This window comes from Sporobolomyces salmoneus (assembly GCF_050403485.1).
Source record: "Sporobolomyces salmoneus JCM6883 DNA, S_salmoneus_JCM6883_v1_ctg3, whole genome shotgun sequence".
In the NCBI taxonomy this organism is placed as follows: Eukaryota; Fungi; Basidiomycota; class Microbotryomycetes; order Sporidiobolales; family Sporidiobolaceae; genus Sporobolomyces; species Sporobolomyces salmoneus.
The window spans coordinates 237,258-258,617 of record NW_027481160.1 but is presented as its reverse complement, the minus strand read 5'-3'; the positions used below and the strand labels follow the sequence as shown (position 1 = coordinate 258,617).

Genomic DNA, 21,360 nt, shown 5'->3' with positions numbered 1-21,360 from the left:
AGATGAACGAGAGAAACGAGGTTAAACTGAAAAGCAGTGACAAAAAGTTTCGACACGAAGTACACGAAAATGAGTATTTGATCTATCAGCGAGAGCGTACAAAGAGAGGATTGGTGAAGAAACCGGGTGTGAAAATGTACAGATGAACTGAAAGCGACGAGAGAGAGGAAGAAAGGTAAAAAAGTAAAAATGGGTATATCTTCTGAATCGAATGATTTTTGATGCGCGTAGAGAGAGGGAAAACGATGTGATTCGAAGTGACGAAAGTGAAAGCGGAAGGGAATCGAAGAGGATGATTAACCCATCGTGAGATCTTCCTCGTCTCCCGTTTCGTCCTCCTCTCCCTCCTCGTCGTCTTGCATGTCGCCTCCTCCACCCCCTCCTCCAGCGCTTCGACGGTGCGACCGATAGTTGCTACGAGTTACAGTCGCTCGACGAGGTCGAAGAGGTCGAGAAGTCGAAGCTTGTGGAGGATTATCGTCGAGATCCATCGAGTTGTTCGAAGGAGTAGCGGGAATACTTCTGAGCGAGAGAGAAACGAGACGAGGTGATCAGTGAAGCTCAAGACTGCAAGAGAACCCGTGTTCAAACTCACCGAATCGGAATAGTTTCTTGCATTCCTTCATCCTCATCGTCCTGATCCGAAGCCGAGTCGACGAGGGGACCCGTCAATCCCAACGAGTTCTGTCTATCGAGTCTCGGTCGACCGAATCCTCCAGAAGCGTTCCGTCTTCCTTCCTCTTCATCTTCTCGAACTCCTCCTCCAGCTAACCTCACGGAAGAAGCTACGGAAGATGCTGAACTCGTTGCTCCTCCTCCTCCTTGTTGATCGAGATAGGATTGGAAATTCGTTCCTCCTCGAGTTCGATGATTCTCTCCGGCAGCGACGACGGCGGAAGCGGAAGTGGAAGAAGGTTGATTCGGATCGAAAGCTGCTCCTAATCCCGTTCCCGTTCCATTTCGACCTTGACTTTGAGGAGAAGATCCACCATTCGATCCTCCTCCTCCGGCAAGTGGTCTATTCTGAGCTAGTTGAGCCAACCTCGCTCGAGCTTGAGCTAATTGAGCCGTTGTCGTTCCTCCTCCTCCTCCTGCTCCGACGATATTATTCGCTTGTTGTAGTTGAGCCTGTTGTTGTTGTCGAAGAGCTTGTTGTTGAGCCTGTTGTCGTTGAGCCAATAACCATTGTTGATGCGCCAAAGCTGCCGCCGTCGGTCCCTGACCCTGACCTCCTCCTCCGAGTCCTCCTTGTTGTTGACCTAATCCACGATGATGACCTCCTCCTCCTCCTAATCTCGTTACGTCGTCATCAGAAGGAGGATCTGGTTGTGCGAGTGATTCGAGTTCGATCGGGGATAACGAACGGAGGTATCGACGTAAGTCGTGTACTCCTCGACCGGAGAAAACGCAGAAGGATCTTCTTTGATGATCGTTGAAATCCTACTCACACTCACTCGTTTCTCATCAGCTCTTAACCCTCGGGCGCGAGAGAGAAGAGGAAGAGGAAAAAGTGGACTGACTTTAGGAGGAGGTCTACAAAAGACTTGTAAACCTTTCTTCCTGAACGCACGTACTTCGGTCAAACTCAAATGAGTCAATCGAGGTAAATGTTGTAACAAATCGTTCACCCCTGCGACGGTCAGGTTCGAACAATACGAGAGATGGATTCGTTCGAGCGAAGTACGGGCTTGGAGCGCGTCGAGAGACGAGTCGGTGATATTCGTAACCTTTTTGCAAAGAAAGAAAAGAGCAAGAAGTCAGAGTCTCAACTAAGTCAGATCTTGGGAGAGCGAGAGGTGACACTCACTCGTACGAGACCGATTCGTTTGAGACGAGGTAAGTTTTGCGCGAGTTCGAGGACCGAAATATCGGTCAAATTATTGCAACCTGAGAGAACGCAGAAGCACACGAATCAGTCTCTGATTCGCCTGTTTCGTTTGCGCAGGATCGACTCACAAGCTAAATCGATGTATCTCAACCTCGTACAACTCCTCGCGATCGAAGTGACCGCTTTATCCGTAATCCTACAAAGAATCGAATCTCGCTCAAATCAGTCAAAAACGCTCAAAACGAGAACGAGAGAGAAACAGAGGTAAGATGGACGTACGAGTTAACATGACCCAAATGTAAGTAATGTAAATGTTTCCCAACTTTACAAATCTCGTACAAACTCTCATCCGTCAATCTCGTACATTTCGCCAAGATCAAATTTCGAATTTTCGGCATAAACTTGACGATCCCCGCTACGGCTTGATCCGACAACAGAGCGAGCGAGGTCAAGTCGAGGTAGCGAAGATGATCGAAGGAATGGAGAGGGGGGGAGGAAGTTAGGGGGAGTGGACGTCGGATTAGATCGCCGGATGGAGCGGTGAGAGGTGATGGACCAGGAGAGGAAGCTCGTGAAGGGTTGTTAGAGGACGATTCGGAACCGGAGGGGAGAGGAGATGCTTGAGCGGAAGAGTACGAGGAGGATTGGTGAGAAGTTACGAGGGAGAGGGAAGTCGGATCGGGGAATCCATCGTCCGTGAGGAGGTTGCATCCGTTCAGGCAGAGTTCACGGAGGTTGTGAGACGTTCGAAGGAGTTGTTGGAGAGAGATCGAGGTGATTTGGAAACAGAGTCCGAGGTCGACTTCGAGGAGAAGAGGACAATGAATCGAGAGTAAAACGATTGAGACGTCCGTGATCAAATCACATTTCCGAAGTTTGATCTATATACGACAGCACATGAGTCAGACCCAGGACTGTGAGAAGAAGAGAGACGGGAGGACTTACTCTTCGTAAAGCCGGACAACCTTTCGCCAATTTCTCCATTCCTTTATCCGTTACCTCACCACAACCCGTCAAGTTCAACCCTTGCAACCTCGGACAATTATCCGCGAGAGCCCCTACAACCTCATTATCTACATTTTCCACCTCGCTCAAATCCAACGCGACCAATTTCTTACTCTGCGACAACAACCTCACCATACTCTCACTCGATAAGTGTTTACATCCCGTAAGAGTCAACCGTTCGATTCGAGTACAAGGTAAGAGTTTGACGAGTAACTTGTCCGACATTTCTTCCGTCAAATTCGAGAAATTGATTCGACGAACGAATTCCGGGTACGGGAAAGTTTGAGTCGAAGTTTGCCCGAGAACTTGTAGCATCTTGTAGAGGGCGGGGAGGGAGGTGAACATGGGTTTGTGCCAGAGGAGTTCGACGCCGCATTGACACCAGGCTTTACAGACTCGAAGAGCCGGGGCGAGAGCGGTGGGAGGTAACAGTCGAAGGATATGGAGGAGGATTTCATGAGGGAGGGAAGAAGCGGGAATGTGAGGTGGTCCAAATGAGTCGTCGTCTTCATCATTGTCGTCGATCATCCCGTCGTCGGATCCGTCTCGATCCATCGAAGAAGAGTCTTGATTCTGATCTTCGACCGGAATCCTCTTCCTCCCCTGACCTCCACCGTTATGAGGATGACCATCGGGGAACGTCGCCGCTGCGTGATGATTCGTATTCATCGTCAAAGAGTTGAAAGGCCAATTATTCGAAGATTTCGGAGTTGCCGGTCCCAATTTATTCAAACTCGTCAAACTTCTCTCCTCATCGTCTTCTTCTTCATCCAAGTCGTCATCTCGTTCTTCCGAATCGTCATCGGCAGATTCTTCTGCGTCGGATCTACCCCCTGCCGTGGAGGAGGCGCGGGAGTTTGAGGCGGAATTCGAGGTTGAGGTGTTGAGGGATGGGTTGTAGGGAGGAGTTTGGGTAGTGGACATGAGGAAGGAAGGTCGGCCTGGTGGGATCGAGGACATGTCGACTATGAAAGTACACGAAGAGAGGGAGAGTTAGTTCTCGTCTTCACCCCACACGACCTCGCAAGAGTTTGAATCCGAATCAAAGGAATAACTCCTTCAGAGTAAGCGATGGAGGGGTCGACAGTGTGATAGAGCTTCGTCGTAGCCTGCGAGCGTACTCGAGAGATCAGGAGTTGAGAGGAGAGGGGAGGGAGGAGGGAAGACGATGATGCGCTTTCCAACTTTCGACGACCTCTTCTTGCTTGGTGGTCGAGCTGCCTAGACAGCGAGTGTGACTGGACAGTATGGAGATGAGCTCACCTTGTCAGTAAGGTCGAGTGATCACTAGTCGAGGAGGAAGGAGAGGTTGCAAGGAGGTCGAGAGGGGGAAGAGGAAACGAGATCAAACAGCGAGATAGGAGTGGTGCGCCCGCCTGGCTGCAAGAAGGCTGATCGAGGAGTAGGTATAGGGTCTTGGGAGAGCGAAGGAGATGAGTTCGAGTCGAAACGAGAGGAGAGTTCCGAGCGAGATTCGATTACAGTGATCTCAGATTGAATACCAAAAGGTTTGGTGAAATTGAGGACTCCCCTGAGTTGAACTTCTCTCCTTCTTCTCCCTCCTCCCCTTCACTAAACAAACTTTTCATCGACCTTTTCGAACGAGAAGAAGGAGTGATTGGGCAAACGCACTCAACTTACTACTACTCTCGATTCGAACGATCGCCACTACATCAACCAATCCAGAAGCCGCCTCTTCCTCCTCCTCTTCTTCGACTTTTCCTCTCAACACCGCCTCGAAGACTGCTTTAAACCTCGATCCAGCAACAATGACGAACGAATTAGGGGATGTCGAGAGGGCAATCAAGAAGGCTATTAGGAAACGAGAGAAACATTTGAAGAAGATGATGCAACAACAACAGGTAAAGTTCTCTCTCTCTCTCTCTTTCTCCCTCCTCTCTCGTTAGCTCACAATTCGATCCTGCTGTAGATGGATGAAGCGAATACGAACAACTCGACAGATATGCAAGTCGATCAACCGGAACAGAGTATCCAAGTCGAACCTGCTCCGAAGAAGAAATCGAAGAAAGAAAAGAAACGAAAAGAAATTGATCAACCTCAATCTCAGTTCGCTCAAGGGTACGCAGAGGCAACTTTAGCGGCTGTAAAAGCTTTACAAGGTCAAGAGGCAGTCGAACCGCAGAGGAAGAAACACAAGAAGAAGGATAAACAGAAAGAGGTAAAAAACTATTCGTTCATTTCCCTCCCTTCGTCTTACGCTGACCTGATTTCTTCTCGATACTTCGTACAGGTTCAACCCGACTCGATCGACGTCATTCACGTCCAAGATCCTTCTCCCTCTACCTCCTCTGCTCCTCTCTCGAAACCATTCAAAAAATCTAAAAAATCGAAATCCACTCCTCACGAAGATCTCTCCTCGAACCTCCTCCCTTCTAGCGTTCGCAATACCCCTCATCATTTCGATCCTACTCTCCATTCCACTTCCACCACAACAACGACTACGAACTCAACAGTAGGAGGGGATCAGTATATGATTGATCCTTTATTCAATTTCGATTACATCCCCTCCACCTCATCGTCTACCTCGACCTCGACCTCCACCGCTCAAGCTCAAGCTCATTCGCATTCGCATTCGATTCCGGTTGGAACGACGACGAGTTCGAACGACGATATTCAAGTTAGTCAACCTCAACCTCAACCTCAACCTCAAGAATTCGAACTCCCAATTCCTCCTCCTTCGTTCCATCATCATCATCATCGACCTCTCACCGATGAGCACGATATCACTTCAACCTCGTACTCGCATTCAAACTCGGAGGATATTCCGGTATTGGGACCTGAACAACCAATTTTGGAACAACCTACGACTGCGACGGAGATGCAACTGGGTGAGATTGAAGGGGGAGTACAGGGAGGAACTGGAGAGGGAGGGGTTAGGAAAGGAAAGAAGGATAAGGAGAAGAAAGAGAAGAAGAGTAAGAAAAAGAAGGAGAAACTGAAAGAAAAGGAGAAGGAAGTTAACCCGATCGATGAGGTCGATGGAACTGGAACGACGGGAGGAGAAGGAGTTCAGGATATGCAGATTGATCCTCAATTAGTCGAGCTCGGTGCGGCAGTTGATCTCGGAGGAGGAGGAGGAGGAGGACAGGGAAGTACGACGAAGAAGAAAGATAAAGGAAAAGGAAAAGCTTTACCCTCTCAAGATCCAGTTCCTTCCCGCGACGCTTCGATCGTCGAACAAGCTCAAAGACCCTCGACTCACGGTTCCACTTCTGCCTCTACTTCCACTTCCGCCTCAATTCCCTCTCCGCGTCCGATCCGAGTCGGTCCAGTCAAACCCAAACCAACGACGACGACGAGTAGTACCGATCCATCTTCCCCTTCTACTTCAACTACGAATACGAAGAAAGTTTTCGATCCAACCGACGACAGTTCGGTCCTCTCTCTCGAAGAATTGGAGAAAGATCCCGAATTCGTGAAACCGATCAAGAGGTCGGGACCGTTTTGGGATACGTTACAGACGAAATGGACCCCTGTGAAAGAATTGAAGAAATTAGCGGAAGATTACAGTTAGTCTCTTCTTTCTTTCCCTTTCTCTCTCCCGAGCGAGAGACTCTTGACTAACCCGAATGGAGCGTGTGTGTTTGGTTAGATGAATCGTACAAACAAGGGAAATTCACGACTTCGGAAGATCGATTAATCAAAGCTACGATTAAATCATTCCGAGAACGATCTGGAATGTCCTCCGAAGAACTCGTCGATTATATCAATTCTCGTCGTACAAACACCTCGAAAGACGTTGCCGATACCGTCACTTCATCTTCGAGCGGGAAGAAAAACGCCGGAGGAGGAGGAGGAGGAGCGACTGGGACGACGAACGCGTACGGAGGACCTTTAACTGAAATGTGGCAAGAATTAGGACTAGCTCTCCAAGAACGAGCCCTCTTATCGATCTGGAACCGAGTTAAACGAATGTACAACCCCGATTCGGGGAAAGGTAGTTGGACTGAAGAAGAAGATGAGCGATTGAAGGAAGCGATCAAAGAGTATGGGAAATCTAGTTGGGAGAAGATTGGACCGGTAGTCGGGAGACCTAGTGGAGATTGTAGAGATCGGTGGACGAAACAATTGGGGGGTGGTCAGGATCCGGAAAAGATGAAGAAGGGGAAATGGACGAAAGAGGAAGAGGATCAGTTGATCAAGTTGCAGAGCGAGTTGGGGAATAGTTGGACTGCGATCGTTAAGAGAATGGGGGGGACGAGGAGTGCTACTCAATGTAGGATCAAGTGGTGAGTGAAGTTCTCTCTCGTCTAGTTCTGAGTCTTTGAATAACGAAAGAATTTCCTCGCACAATAAGGTCGGACAGTCTTTCTCGCAAAGCGATGGCTCAACAAACTGCTACCGATACTCCTGAACCTCAAGCTTCTACTTCAACTGCTACGGTCGCTGATCAAGGTCAAGATGAAACGAAAGAAGTTGAGACAACGAATGATCCCCAGAAAGCTTGGAAATGGAAACATGAATACTATTCTACTCTCGTTCACTTGTCAGTTCTCACTCCCACTTCACTCTCTCTCGCACTCTTCCCATCATGAGACTGACTAACATTGAGTGGTGTTGATTCAGTGTCGCGAATATGAAAGTCAAGAACGAATCCGAGATTGATTTCGCCGCGATCTCAGACCCGAACCTCCAAATGCAAGGAGTCAAGAACTTACGAGATCGATTCAAACGACTTCGACAGAGCGCCGTGGTCGATCTACAAGAACGAGACAACCTCGATGAAGATTCGAAAATTCCTTACCAAGGTGAGATCTTCCCTCTCCCTCTCCCTCTTCTCACTCTCTCGCTGCAATAGCTGACTTTGTGAATTGATAGTCGTGATTGATCATCTAATCACTCAATACCCTGAACCGGGTAAAGCGTACAAACGAACCTATCGCACGGCGGAAAAGAAACGACTCGAGAAAGAAAAAGAGAAAGAAGCGAGGAAAAACTTGAAATTGGAACGGGCGAAATTGAAGGAGAAAGGACAAGATGGAGATGGATCGACAACGACGACGACGACGACTCCGATTGTGAAGAGGAGAGTTAAGAGTCAGGCGATTATCGAGGAGAGTGAGAACGAGAATGAGAATGAGGGGGATAGTGACGAGGAAGATAGTTCGAGTGATAGTGATGAAGAGTAGTGTTCTGTCTCTAGTATTTGTTTCGACTGCAGCGTAGTGTTCTCCCCTCTGCGCACGAGTGAGAGGAAAACAGTGCTCTTGAACCAAAAAGAATCGAGAACTTTCCATCTCTCTCTCTTCCTTCTTCTTCCCTCTCACCTCTCTTCACCTCTCCGCTACCACAGGTTGTTCGAGTCCCTTCTCCCGCCCCTTGTATCCTCCACTAATGCCCTCTTCCCTCCCTAGATCTAGCACCCCCACCTCGCTCAAACTTGCTCCAAAATGCAACTCCCTTCTCTCGTCTCATCCTTGGACTCTCGCTGACTTGGAGGAGTATATAGGACTCGTTCTCACCACCGTAAACCCGAACCCTCGATCCATTCGAAACCTAACCGTGAGTTCTCTCTCTTTCCCCACTTCGGCCCAGGATGAGAGATTCACTTCTCCTTTCGTTTCTGACTTCGTTGATGAGTTGTATTGTGTAGCTATTCCACTCAAGAAGGGAGGACATGGAACTGCGAACTGGGGAGCCGCGAACGATGTAAGCCCTTTCCTCCTTCCGCATGACTTCGAGTGACTTTCGTTCGAGTCTGACTCTCTCTGCTGTGGTGCGAGCTGTAGGAGATCCTCGAAGGTAGATTTCATCTCGCTGGACTAGCCCACAATCGTAACAGGTCGCTGATTGCCCGAGTGTGTCTGCACAGGAGTCGATCTCGCCCGTTCGGGGGATTTCTCACTCCCTCATTCGCCTGAAATGGTCGGTGCTCAAAAGGTTCGCTTTCTCCCTCTCTCCTTTCTCTCCGTCCTTTTCCAACGTTGAGACTGACGCTCGGAAGAGTGGTCTTGATGGGTAGCTCGCCATTTCCCCGGCTGAGGAAAAAGACGAACGTGAAGTTGCTCCCAACGTCGCTTGAATTCGAGGACCAACTTGATTCGAGTTGATTTGAGACTTCGATGGGTTTCGTGGATCGGGATGGGATTTGACACTGGTTCGTTGTATCTGTGATTGTGCTTTGAGGGATGTTTGTAATTAGTCTTTTCTCACCAAAAATGCTTCGACCTGATTCGAAGACCGTGATCCACGCCTGAACCACCTCTTCCGGGGGCGGGGGGAAGTGAGCCTGTTGCCATCTTCCACGTCGCTCAGCGAGATTCCTAGTAAACTGCCTCTCGAACCGACTTCGAGAGTGAAAATGAATCGATTTCGGTTTTCTCAAGACAAAGTCGACCAAATCTCGTTCAACTTCTTCAGTCTCTCGGGGACCTGTCTCAGGATCTCTGTCGATACGTTCGCGATAGCTATTCGCCAACACTCGTCAACGAACGCACTCTTTTTCCAACACCGACGCCCGAGAGAACGAGAAAAGAAAACTTACAAAACCTTATGAACCTATCCTCCCTAACGTCCACAAACGGCATTGAAAAGAACGTCCCCGGCAACGTTATCACTCCGACTTCGCTAGCTAACCTTTTCGCTACTTCTTCTGAGCTCGTTCCCTCGAATGGATGTTTAACCTGTTTCTCATCCCAATCCTCTTACTCAGCTCTCTCTGCTCCTTCTCCATCCATAAAGTGAGGGATGACTCACATAAGCGAAATACCCCATTCCCGTCTCCACTTCCCACCCCTCAACCCTTTCCAATCCCTCCCTGAAAACCTTTTGTCTTCTCTCCAATTCCACCCTAGTTCCTTCCCTCCATTCCCGCGTTTCTTCCATTGCCCATTCCGCTAGGACGCGTTGTGCGGGAAGGGAGGGACAAATTTGAAGGCAATCGAGGGTTTTCGAGAGGTGGGAGGCGAAGAGGGGAGAGGAAGTGAGGGAACCGAGTCGATGGCCTGGAATCGCGTAACTCCTATGCACGAGTCGCGCGGTTAAATGTCAGACACGAGGGACGAGGAACCAAGGGTCGGTCGGAGTTAGGAGCAGGATGAAGAAAAGGGAGAGGAGGGATTGAGGAGGAACGCACTTTGAAAACGAAAACAATTGAATCAGGTATTCTCTCCACTCTGGGTCGACGAACAAATCATGTGGTCTCCCATCTACGAAATCCCTATAAGTTTCATCCAGCACCAAAGCGACCTTTTTCTCCTTCGCCAATTCCGCGAACTCCTTCAACAATTCCCTGGGATAAAGTGCCCCAGTTGGGTTATTCGGAGTGACGAGGACTATCGCTTTCGTTCGTGACGTTATGAGACTTCTCGCGAGATCAACGGAGGGGAGAAAGTGAGGGGCATGACAAGGGAGTGGGATTAGGGAGAGGGAGAGTTGCGAGAGAGTCATATGATGGTTGAAATAATATGGAGTGGGGACGAGGACTGAATCGCCGGGTGCACAGAGAGTTAGCATCGTTGCATAGAACGCCTGAAATGTGGAGAGAGTTCGAGGATCAGCTCGGCGTGCGAAGAGAGGAAAGAGAACGAGAATGGGAGCGAACGAGATTACACCCAGCAGTGATCGTCACGTCCTCCATCGAGACATCCCCTCCATATACTCTTTGTACATCTTTCGCTAATGCTCTTCGTAGACTTTCTTCCCCTCTGAGAGCTCCGTAGCCAGTCGTAGAAGGGTCTCGAGCGGCTTCGCCCAACCTTTCAAGGAATTCAGGAGGGGGAGGGGAGCCAGGTACTCCTTGTGCGAGGTTGAGGAGCTCTGAGGGTGTCGGGTAAAGGGATGCCCATTGAGCTGCTAAGGGGACCCTGCAGATGGGGGAAAGTTGAGCGATCCCGAAGAGTGGAGAGAGAGAGAGAGGAGGCGGCTCACGGTGGAGCGGCTGAATTTGCGACGTTCGGATTGAATCGATATGCTAGATCACTGGACATTGTCACTAGTTCAAAGTGAGAGAGGAGAAGATCGGTTCACTTCTCCACTCTTCACTCTCACTTTCGATGGATTCGACCTCTCGACCGACTTCGAATACCGATACCTGCGTTTACCAGATCGATTTCCCCTCACCTCTCGATTCCCCTTCCTCTCTACGAGACTTGTCGATCGAGATCCTCTCGTTCGTGAATTCAGTTTCATCGCGTTATCTATGGCACAAGCAACCTTTCACTCTATCCCTCACGAGTCTAAACTATTCGACTCCACTCAATCAAGGGCAACATCAATGGTTGGAAGGGAAAACGGAAGTGACGGATGCGGTAGATGATGAATGGTTCATCGTTTTCTTGCTTCAACAAATCTCGATCAAATGGACAGAGGCGGTAGTAGGGATCGAGGACGACGATGGAGAGTTTTTGCTGATTGAAGCGGCGGATGTACTGCCGAATTGGGTGACGCCTCAGAACGCTGCGAATCGAGTAAGAGTTTCCTCTCTCTCTCTCATCTGTGCTCTTACTCGCGTGAGCTGATCACTTCTCGAGAGTAGTTATGGATTCATCAAGGACACCTACACCTAATCCCACTCGAACACAAATCAGAACTACCTTTCGCTTCAGGAGGAGGAGATTCAACGACGACGATGAATCCTTCTTTCGATCCGGACGAAGACGGTTTCATTGATCGAAACACTGCCGTATCGCTCGTTCGAGATCCTACAATCAATACGAGAGCTCCTAAAGAAGTAGAGGAAACAGTTTGGGCTAGGATCAATGGGTACGAAAAGCTTCCTCCTTTATCACTTTTCGAGTCTCTCTCAATCTGACCTCTCTTCCTCGCACGCGAATCGATAGGTACCCAAAGAAAGCAGAAGAACATCATCACAAGACTCTAACGTACCTACCTACCGAACTCGCATTAGCATTAGAAGATTCTCCTCATTTAATCACGGAAGCCGTCGCGGCGTTTTACGAACGAGATCCGGGAATGCTCAAAGTAAGCCAGTGGTCTCCTTTCCTCTCCTCTCCTCTTCTCTGTACTGACACGTCGATGGAATTGGTAGGCATGTAACACGATGACTCGATTCCCTCCTTCCTCTCCTCTCTCTCCCTCCTCCTCCTCGACAGATTCCTCCTCTCTACCAGCGACAGTCCTCATCCCCACCCGATTAACCCGCCCTCTGTACTCCCAGTTATTGTTACAAAAGTTTTACGCTCCAAAACCGTTCGAGAAGTGCGGTTGGATCGAAGGGAAATTAGGCGAAGAGGATTTGAGGAGGAGAGAAATGGGGATGAAAATCGTTAGTTTCTCTCTCTGTCTACACTCCCTCTGATTCCCCGAGAGAAGGTCTCGAGTGGTAAAACTGAGACAGTGGTACTAATGAGAGTTGTGTGTGAGTGGATAGGCATGTGGGTTCGAAATGCTTTATAAACAAACTTCTCCCCTACCTCGTCTCTCCTCCTCCTCTTCCTCTTCATTCGATCCTTCAACAAATTCGGAATACCAAAGTCTACTCAAGAGGCTGAAAGAGAAAGGGTTCTTCGAAGGAGTCGGGATCGAAGGAAGTTCCTCATGGACTGAACGAGAACTCAGCGCACGAGAAGCGTGGCTCTCCAACCGAGATAACTCGTCAGTCCCCCCCTATTCATCCCATCTCTCTCTCCAGTCCCCTCCGAGCTGACTGCCTGACTTCCTTTTTTGTGCCGGGTAGACCTACTCTCTCTTTCGCGCAAAGAGTCGACGAAGCAATCGTCCGTTCACGTTCCCGACCGAACCCTCTCTCGGATAGGATCGAGAGTCCAGCAACGTTGACGGAGAGTAAAGTTAGGGAGGTGGGGTTGAGAGATTCAGAGGAATGGTTAGAGATAGATCAAGCGGGTTTAGAGGAAATTCTACGATCTCGAGGAAGGGAGGGGGCTAGTGGATCTCTTGAGGAAGAGGGATTCTCCGACGAGGATGACGACGAGAGTGAGGAGGAGGAGATGGGAGAGAAGACGAGAGAGGAGAAAGAAGAAGAGAAGAGGAATCGGAAAGCGGCGAAGAGATTGGAGGAAATGGCGGGCAAAGTGGAGGATTTCGTACAGGGTAGAGGATCAGTACAAGGTGCTGTGTTCGATGAGTACGTTCTCGTTTACTCTGTCTTGCGGAGGAAAGAGAGAACTGATTGTGTTTTCCGGTTTTTTCGACGATAGTGAACGATCAGATGATGGAGAAGAAGATTCAGAAGATGAAGATGAGTCGATGGAACCCCCAACGATGACTACCGAAGAACGAGCCTCTCGACTCGAATCCCTCGTTGCTCCTCTCCCAATCTCCGAATGGGGTCAACAAACCTCCTCTACCTCAACTACAACTTCCTCTGTTCCCCTCAATTTCAGCTCGATACCATCTGCTACCGCACTGAAGAAAGAACCTCGACCAGCGAAATTCGAAGCGGAGAAATATGACGGAGCTTCATCAGATTCCGATTCAGGTGACGAACCTATGCCTGGAGAAGAAGGGCTCAAACCAGAGGGAGGAGCTGTTACAGAAGATGTTGACGATGACGAAGAACAACCAGCCGTGATTGATGAGGAAGAAATGCTCGATATGGGGGAAGAGATGGACGAGTTTTTGAAGTTTGCGACGGAAACGTTGGGGTTGAGCGACGCCCAATATCAGGGGATCTTGGGCGAACGGAGGGAGAGAGGAGGTACGTTTCCCGTCTCGCATACTACTATTGCGATTTCGTGCGACGACTGACAGAGGAATTGGTGGGATCAGCTTTCGTCCCCGGTCCAGCGAAAGAGAAGAAGACGAACGTCGTCCCTTCAACCTCAGGCTCAAAAGCAACCCCCTCGTCAAGCTCTTCTGTACTCACGACTTCATCATCAGCAGCAGCACCGACTCCAACTCCTCGTCAACCGTCTCGAAATCCGAATCTCGCAGATTTCGATTCGCTCATGGAACAAATGGAGAAAGAGTTATCGAACGTCAAGAAATCGACTCCTTCCTCCTCTTCCTCTTCATCAGCGAAACCCACTTCAGGACCTCGTCCCACCAAATCCTCTTCCACTTCTGCTGCGAAGCCCTCCTCTTCAGCATCATCATCCAACAAAGTCACTATCGAAACTCTCTCCGATTCCGACGATCAAGAGGATGGAGACGAAGACGTCGAACAGATGGATCATGAGTTACAACAAATGTTGAAAGATATGGGAGGAGAAGGGGATGGTGGAACTCTCGATTACAATCTAGTCAAGAATTTTTTGGATAGTTTCCAAAGTCAGGGAGGATTTGCCGGACCGGCGGGCAATTTGAGTGGGAGGTTGGGGTTCAATTTACCGAGGAATACTCAACAGTAGCTAGGGGATGAGATGGGATCGAGGTTGAAGGGGAAATGAAAAGTCGATTTCAAAGATAGTTTTATACACCGCGGGTCAGGGTGAAATTTCGGCTGGCGGAAATTGTTGCTGAAAACTCAGTTTGTAGAACTTTCCGATGAAATTTCAGCGAGGTAGCGGAAATTGGTTTTCAGAAAGAAATCCGACGGTCGAAATTTCTGAAGTGAATTTTCGACCGTCGGAAATCTTTCCGAAATTTCACTCTCTCTCTCCCTATCCCTTCACTCTCTCAGTCACAAACTCAAGCTATAACACCTGAGAAAGACAATCTAGATTCATCATGGCGTTCTCACGGCCCGGTCCAAAAACCAGAACGAAAACTGGTACTCAAACCCGATTACCGAATCGCTACCGCGACGACTCTCCCGCGACTCAAGCATCCGCAGGACCAGCTCCAGTACCTTCTACCAGTACCAGAAACGTTCCCACGACGATTCAGCCCCGACCAACGATTCTCCAATCGACTACACCGAAACTGAAACCTTGGGTTCGAGCGCTCTTTCTTCGACCTCCTACCCGAAGCGACTGAAGAAGGCAAGGAGGACCACCGCCACGGTAACCGGAGGGAGCGGGGAGGACGTCTTGACTGAAGCAGAGGGTGGTTTCGGAACTAGGTCGCACGGGATTCGACCTGCGATTCCTTTCCAACCGTGAGTCAGAATCTAGCTCTCTACCGCACACAGAGGAGCTAACTAACGTACCTTCGTTCTCTAGCGGATCTGGCACGATCGACCCCTCTCTCCTCCTCCCCGGCTCCTCCGGAATCCACCCTTCTTCATCTCGCATCTCTCCTCCATCCGACGTCTCCGAAATCAGATCCCAGGTTCGAACTCTGCACTCAGAGCTACAAGGGTTGAAACTACTTCAAGCGGGACAGAAAAAGGACCAAGATCAGCTTACTACCAGACTCGAACAAATCGAAGCGAATGAGAACTTACAGACGGAGCGAATTCAACGAGTGGAACATGCGGAGGCTGCGAGGAGTGATCGAGAGGGGGATCTCACGACGAAGCAAAGGATTCAGGAGGAGTCGCTTCTTGCCGTTGTCGCTGAACTCGATGAGGTCAAGGGATTGGTCAAGGATTTGACGGGCCGAATGTCGAGCTTGGAGATGGCGGACGACGACGAGGATGAAGGAAACGAAGGAGATGTGGAGGGTGTCGGTGGCGCAGGAACGAGGACGGGAGCGAAGAAGCGTGTGGGTTCAAGCGGGAGAACCCAGTCGAGAAAGACGGTCGAAGCTGGGAAGGGAGGGACTGGAGGGGCTGGAGAGGTCGACGACGCTGCTGAGAACCGAGGAAAGAGTCTCGCCCGAACGAGTTTGGCGTATGTTAGAGGGGTGGAAGATCCGAGATCGACGTCGAAAGCATCGGACGAACTCGTCGTTCTTGAAGATCCCGTCGTTCAACCAGGAGGAGACAAATGGTACTTCGACTTCAACCGATCGGCGAAAGATTCGGCGAATCGACCCGGAATCGATAGGGCGGAGAAATGGGGACTCGAGAACAAAAATGCGATTTTCGGGAACAAATCGATCGGTTCGAACTTCCGAGGTCACCTCGAATCTTCCCACAAATCCCTAATGGCTCGCTACAAGAAGCAGAAGGAGAAGAAGGAGTCAGTCGCACCTCCGGCCGAGGAGGAGGAGGAGGCGAAGGCGAAGAAGATCAAACGTCGCAAGGCAGAGAAATCTAAGCGAAGAAAAGCTTACCTCGATATCCTCCTTCCGAAACTCTCACCTGATGATCCCGCTCCACTACCCGACCAACACCTCCTCCGTCGACTTGATGATGCCTACTTCTCCGTACAACTCTTCGCTAGTCTCGACGCCGAGAATATGTCGTCTGAATACACCGATTCCGAGAACGACTCCTCTTCTGACGACGACAACGTTTCTCCCACTCCTTCCACCTCTGACCCAAAATCGAAGAAAAATCCCCTCCATACCCGAACCTATCCCTACCGATCTCCCGATTTCGAAAGATTCCTTCATGAAGTTCTCGACAAGGAAGGAAGAATCGAGTTGAGTCGACAGAGGAGCAAGGGTAAAGGGAAGAAGAAGTCGAAAGGGAAGGAACTCTCGAATCCGAATGAAAGACCGCGAGTTTCGAAGAAGTCGGACGTTTCGACCAAGGATCCTCCTCCTTCTTACTTCTGGTCGGACGTAAAGGAAGAGAGATGGCCGGATCTGATGCTGAAAGGACTTAAGCTTCGATTCGGCTTGGAGGAGACCGGAGTTGAAAGAACGGAAGGTCAAGAATTCGTAGAAGAAGGCGGATCGATGGTTCAGTACTTGGAGAAGGTAGGGAGAGTCGTAGGGGCAAGCGGAGGCGGAGGGTACGGCGAAGGAACGGGAGAGGGAGAGGGAGAGGAAGAGGAAGAGGAAGAAGAAGAAGAAGAAGAGACTTCTGAATCATCGTTGGAGTATGTCGTCTGAAAAGTTCGAAGTTTGTGGTCTGAAAAGGTTCGGAAATCTATCAGTTGCGTTCGATTCCAGCTTTGTAGCGAGACAGTGGGGTCACGAGTTATCGAGACTTTGAGAGAATGCGAAAACTCACGAACTCGGCCTAGGGGTATGCAGATTTGCGATCGATCGAGACACAGGCGATAACACTCGTTCCGCTAACTCGAATTTGAAGGTGGGCGGTCTTGCAGCGGATGCGGCTGATTGGGACGATGCAGGTCTGATCCTCCACTTCGAAGACTTGAGGTTTGACGAGACGTATTCCGAGTTCTTCGAAGTTGAACGGCGAATCGACGAGATCCGAATCCAGGTCCCTCTCCTGTTCGGTTCCCTCTGCACTGACTCTCCATCTAACCCATGCAACTTCCGAATCGACTCGTAGACCGACGTTGTTCTCCATAGAAAGATGAATGAACCTCTCGATTTGCCCGATCCGCCATTTTCGTTCTGTCTGATCGGGACTAACCCATTCTGCGAGCACCGTCGAGTCGTCAACCTTCGTCTTGCTGAGGCTATGCGCAGCGAAATAGGTTCCATCGATGACTGCAGAGGTCGAGCTCGAGACGTAAGTTGGGATTCGAAGCTGATTCGGATTTGAAGCGGATTCGTTAACGATAAAGAGAGGTGAGGAATGCGAGGCGAATGCAGAGTTGAGATACTGGGCGAGAATGTCCCGATGAGTCGAAGAAAGGAGGTGAGGATTGAGTTTCGTGAGAAAAGTCGAGGTGGCTCGAGAGAAGGACGAAGTTGCGATTTCGGTGCTGACCGTGCCTCGGAAGTCGGACTTGATCTTCGTAAGTTCTTCGAACATCTGTTCCTCCTCGTCCGATCGATCCTCTGCACGCGAGTACAGTCGTAAAGCTTTCAGATCGCTATCAGTCCAAAACTTGCTCATCATCGTCGTTTCGGCTTGTCCAGGTTTCGCGTTGGTGTCGTAAGCTCCAACGATACCGTTCATCCGTTCGTGAGCGAAGGTCCAGTAGCCGTAGACGGAGCCGTAGAGACTGATGAAGAAATCGACGTGAAGAAGGTAGTGATGATTCGGCGAGAGAGCGTTGTCGCTGTAGATAGAGCAGAGTCCAGCCGCATATTGAGCGAAGTAGAGGGACGACTTTCGACCTTGAGCTTCGGTAGTCGAACGGTGAGACGCCAATCGACATCCTACGACGAGTTTGAGGAAGTTGTCGAAAACCTCGCGGAAGAGCTGGCGTTTCTGGTGACTCGGCATCGACTTGAGCTTCTCTTTCCATCCTTGCTCGAAGTCTGTGCGAGGCTTTGTGCGAGAGCTTGAGTCTTGTGCGAAATCCTCCTCCCGAAGTTCCATCGGCGTTTCGATCTCGAATTCGTTCCCTAGATCCTGCTGCTTCCCCTTCCCCTTCTCTTTACCCTGTCCTCTCGCTTTACTCTTCCCTTGAAAACGTTGAGCTTCGAGATTCTCCAGCAACTCGATCTCCTCCCAGACAGTTCCTTCGACCATAACCATCCACAAAACTGGCGCTGCGAGGAGTTCGACCCATGTTCGTAGCTGATCGGCCTTTGGCGAGCCTGCGGAAGCGGGTCCCCACTCGTCGGGGAGACGACCGATATCTTTCGGGGTGACGAAGCGAGAAAGATAATATCGAAGAAACGGGCCCGAGTCGAGAGAGTCGGTGATGAAGCCGGTACGGATTAGTAGCTGAAGTTGCTGCCATTTAGCGACACCTGCGATGAACCGGATCAAATTCGTCGTCGCAGCCGGAAAGAACAACGAGGAAATGTGGACCCACCGAGGTAAGCGGAGTGAACGAAATCGAGAACGGCGAGAGAGGGCAGATCGGTGTAGGGTAATTCGATCCACGGAGAGGGTGTTGCACCGTTTAGAACTTCGAGCTTCTTGCGAGAAGTGGGACTTGCGTTCTTCCAATCGAGAATCTCCTGATACCGAGTTGAACCATCTCGATAATTCAGTTGATCGAGTCGCCATGTCATCGTTCGCTTGTATCGATCTCGAACGACAGGGTCCTTGTTCTTCTGAGCGAGAGTTGCGTCATCGAGACTGCAAAATGAAGTCGACGAGTGAGGTGTTTGACCGATCATCTTGTTGATCGCGAGTCGATCGCCGATGATTTGCAGAATCGTACCGTGCCACGTTCGAGGACTCTGAGCGACTGTCGACGGTAGGGTAACTCCTTCCCAGAATTGTTTGAGTTGCTCGACGATAATCTGTTGTACTTGGTGAAACTATGCCGAGTGCCGTAGGTTCACGTCAGTAAGAGTACGAGTCTCGGAGGGAGAAGAGACTACATACTGCCGAAGTTGGGTACTCAGTGGGACCGACGAGAATTGCGATGAGAGCCATATTTTCGGAGCGGAAACGAAGTTCGCGTGGGAGGTTGTTGATCGTGAGCCAAAGGAGTCCCACACTCTTCGATCTTGACGTTGTCCCATGATTGATCCGGATCCCGTCTTCGTAAACCGTAAAGCCGAGACGACCGACTTGTCCGAAGAATCGAGGAGTCGCTCCTTCGCAGCTATCATTCCTACCCAAGTGTTCCTTCCAAGCTCTACCATCATAAACATCTTTCAACTCGAAAGCCGGCGTCGAACGCGTTCTCTTCTCGGGATCCTCCCAGAGCAAGTGCTCAAAACCGGGTCGTCTCAAGAAGTGTAAAAGTACGTCTCGAATCGAAACAACCGGCATCGTGAGGATAGGTTGAGGAGGGGAGAGGTATGTTGTTCGTTTCGTTAGGAATGTGTTGCAGACGACAGTCGAGCCGGCTCGCTTTCCGGCGCGAAGGTTCGGACATTTCGAGGGAAGAGGGTTAGAGGCGGTGTCGTGAGGGAAGACATGTCGGCACTTCGTATGGGGGCAGATAGGGTAATGTAAGATCCTGATTCCAAGACCGAGACGACGAAGGAGAGTGCGGCAAGTCGACGGGAGCTGATCGTGGTTTTCCTCCAAATGTCGCGCGAAGTCGATGACGGGACGAGAATTCTGCGGTACGGCTCGAATGAAGATCTTCCGGATGAGACGGAGAAGTAATCGTGAGGAACTGAGAACCCAATCACAGGCGGATCGCGAGAGACCGAAGGAGTAATGCAGCGAAACGACCAAGTCGGCAACGAGACGAGCGATGGGCGGCAAGGGATTGGTGTTATTGATTTGTAGAGGGTCGTCGTCTTCGTCGTGATCGAGATCGAGGTCGACCGGGGCGAGAGGATGCGGTAAGGAGGGAAGGTAACGACGAAGAGAGGGTTTCCATTCGAGGGGAATCGGAGGCCGGTGACGCTCATCATTCTCCTCGGGGGGTTCGTGATCCACTGCCATATCTGTACTCCCAGCTCCAGCTTCGTGCGCCTTCCCGCTACTCACGGAATCCAAGACCGAGGATTCCGACACCTCCTCCTCATTCGAATCTCCTTCTTCCGATTCCTCTCCTCTCATTAGGAATTCGAGAGATTCTGACTCTTCCTCCTCCGCGTGCTCGTTTCCGACATCTTCACTCTCGCTTGAATAGTCACCACCGCCAAAGTTGTCGAGGAGTAGCGGCGGGGAATCGTTCGCGGCGAGATCTCGTTGTCGAGTCGACTCCGTAGCGGTGGAACTCGATTGTTCTACATTTGACGAAGCTCCAGCAGTCTCCTTCCGGACAAACTTGGCTTTGAGCTGGTCGAGAATCGATTGAGTCTGTTCTCGCTTCTCCCGATCTCGCTTCAGGTGTTGACCTTGAACGTATGGTAAGACCCAATGATATCCTTTCGGATCCTTCCGTCCAGTTTCGCATCGACAGATGACTTTGGTAGGCTGAAAGTGTGGGAAAACCGATCAGTTCAAGTGAGCGCCGTACGAGCGCCGTGAACTGCGACAACATGGGGGCAGGACATACCGCCGTCATCTCCAAGTTAATCCATGCTCCGAGTAAGCGTCGCAAGAACTTGACGGGATGGTGATCGAGGTTGGGGAGGGGAAGAGTTTGGATCGACGAGAGAAGGGTTACGGAGGTTCACGGTTTGTATAGGCGATAAGGTGTGATGCTGGGGCTGAATGCGAGTACGAACGGCGCAGCGAGTGAAGAGTACGAGGTGAAGAAGGGATTCAGTCGAAACTCGCTAAGTCGCTAAATGAAATTTCTGACGGTCGAAATTTCCATTTCAAAGTTTTCAACGAGCGGAAATTTCACAACTTGAAATTTCGGCCACTTCCAAAATTTTCTACTACAATTTCCGCCAGCGGATATTTCACCTTGACCCGCGGTGATATGAGTGCAAGTCTCGTTGTCGCGTCATTTGCTTGCCGTACTCTGTATACTCTACGAACAGACAGCGGACGATCTGTGTTGCTGGAATCTACGTGCTTCCTTGCTCGCTCGCCCAAATGCAGGGAGTGAAATCGCGCGCGAGATCTCGTATGAACTTGCGGGCTGAGGCGTTCGAGGGTTGGCGCGCGAATAGCGAGCCAGAACCAGGGGCGCTCGTGGAGGGGAGGCGCGGATCTCGAGACCTGCCTCGAGAGCTCGCTGTTCGTCTGCGAAAATGCGAAATTCCGAGACATGCGAATCCGTTCTCGAAGTCGAAGTGCTGCGTTCGTCGAGTCTCTTCTCTCCTCACGTTTCTCGCTCGTCACTCTAGGCGCTCCTTGCTCGCTAGGACGAACTTTTTGTCCCACCCACCTCCCTGGATTGCCTCCCCCTTCGCGCCCTCGGCTCTGCCGCTGGGGTCCTGCGACCGAGAGTCCACCTCTCTCTCCCAACACA

General features: G+C 50.5%; 6 protein-coding genes across 6 annotated transcripts; 3 read left to right on the top strand and 3 right to left on the bottom strand.

Moving 5' to 3' along the window:
• Window positions 1–296: 296 nt before the first annotated feature.
• Window positions 297–3,793, bottom strand: JCM6883_002194 (uncharacterized protein; the record flags this gene model as incomplete). Its single annotated transcript, XM_076628877.1, has 7 exons — window positions 297–522; window positions 596–1,440; window positions 1,521–1,727; window positions 1,808–1,887; window positions 1,957–2,024; window positions 2,108–2,709; window positions 2,774–3,793. 7 exons carry the CDS (start codon window positions 3,791–3,793, stop codon window positions 297–299), a joined length of 3,048 nt encoding a protein of 1,015 aa, XP_076491060.1.
• An 809-nt stretch (window positions 3,794–4,602) lies between these two features.
• JCM6883_002193 (uncharacterized protein) lies at window positions 4,603–8,876 on the top strand (the record flags this gene model as incomplete). The annotated part of the gene is made up of 12 exons (XM_076628876.1): window positions 4,603–4,695; window positions 4,764–5,012; window positions 5,085–6,363; window positions 6,447–7,083; window positions 7,161–7,340; window positions 7,421–7,602; window positions 7,673–7,979; window positions 8,304–8,356; window positions 8,448–8,503; window positions 8,584–8,596; window positions 8,667–8,734; window positions 8,817–8,876. 12 exons carry the CDS (start codon window positions 4,603–4,605, stop codon window positions 8,874–8,876), a joined length of 3,177 nt encoding a protein of 1,058 aa, XP_076491059.1.
• Window positions 8,877–9,175: 299 nt separating this feature from the next.
• Window positions 9,176–10,782, bottom strand: JCM6883_002192 (uncharacterized protein; the record flags this gene model as incomplete). Its single annotated transcript, XM_076628875.1, has 6 exons — window positions 9,176–9,261; window positions 9,339–9,477; window positions 9,551–9,815; window positions 9,930–10,324; window positions 10,398–10,659; window positions 10,724–10,782. 6 exons carry the CDS (start codon window positions 10,780–10,782, stop codon window positions 9,176–9,178), a joined length of 1,206 nt encoding a protein of 401 aa, XP_076491058.1.
• Window positions 10,783–10,848: 66 nt separating this feature from the next.
• Window positions 10,849–14,124, top strand: JCM6883_002191 (uncharacterized protein; the record flags this gene model as incomplete). Its single annotated transcript, XM_076628874.1, has 8 exons — window positions 10,849–11,262; window positions 11,331–11,557; window positions 11,635–11,776; window positions 11,844–12,080; window positions 12,186–12,409; window positions 12,492–12,899; window positions 12,973–13,472; window positions 13,544–14,124. The coding sequence occupies 8 exons, from the start codon at window positions 10,849–10,851 to the stop codon at window positions 14,122–14,124; spliced, it is 2,733 nt and encodes a 910-aa protein (XP_076491057.1).
• Window positions 14,125–14,443: 319 nt separating this feature from the next.
• On the top strand, window positions 14,444–16,600 carry JCM6883_002190 (uncharacterized protein; the record flags this gene model as incomplete). Its single annotated transcript, XM_076628873.1, has 3 exons — window positions 14,444–14,486; window positions 14,603–14,813; window positions 14,878–16,600. 3 exons carry the CDS (start codon window positions 14,444–14,446, stop codon window positions 16,598–16,600), a joined length of 1,977 nt encoding a protein of 658 aa, XP_076491056.1.
• A 130-nt stretch (window positions 16,601–16,730) lies between these two features.
• On the bottom strand, window positions 16,731–20,502 carry JCM6883_002189 (uncharacterized protein; the record flags this gene model as incomplete). The annotated part of the gene is made up of 4 exons (XM_076628872.1): window positions 16,731–18,328; window positions 18,394–18,847; window positions 18,915–20,411; window positions 20,494–20,502. 4 exons carry the CDS (start codon window positions 20,500–20,502, stop codon window positions 16,731–16,733), a joined length of 3,558 nt encoding a protein of 1,185 aa, XP_076491055.1.
• Window positions 20,503–21,360: the final 858 nt, after the last annotated feature.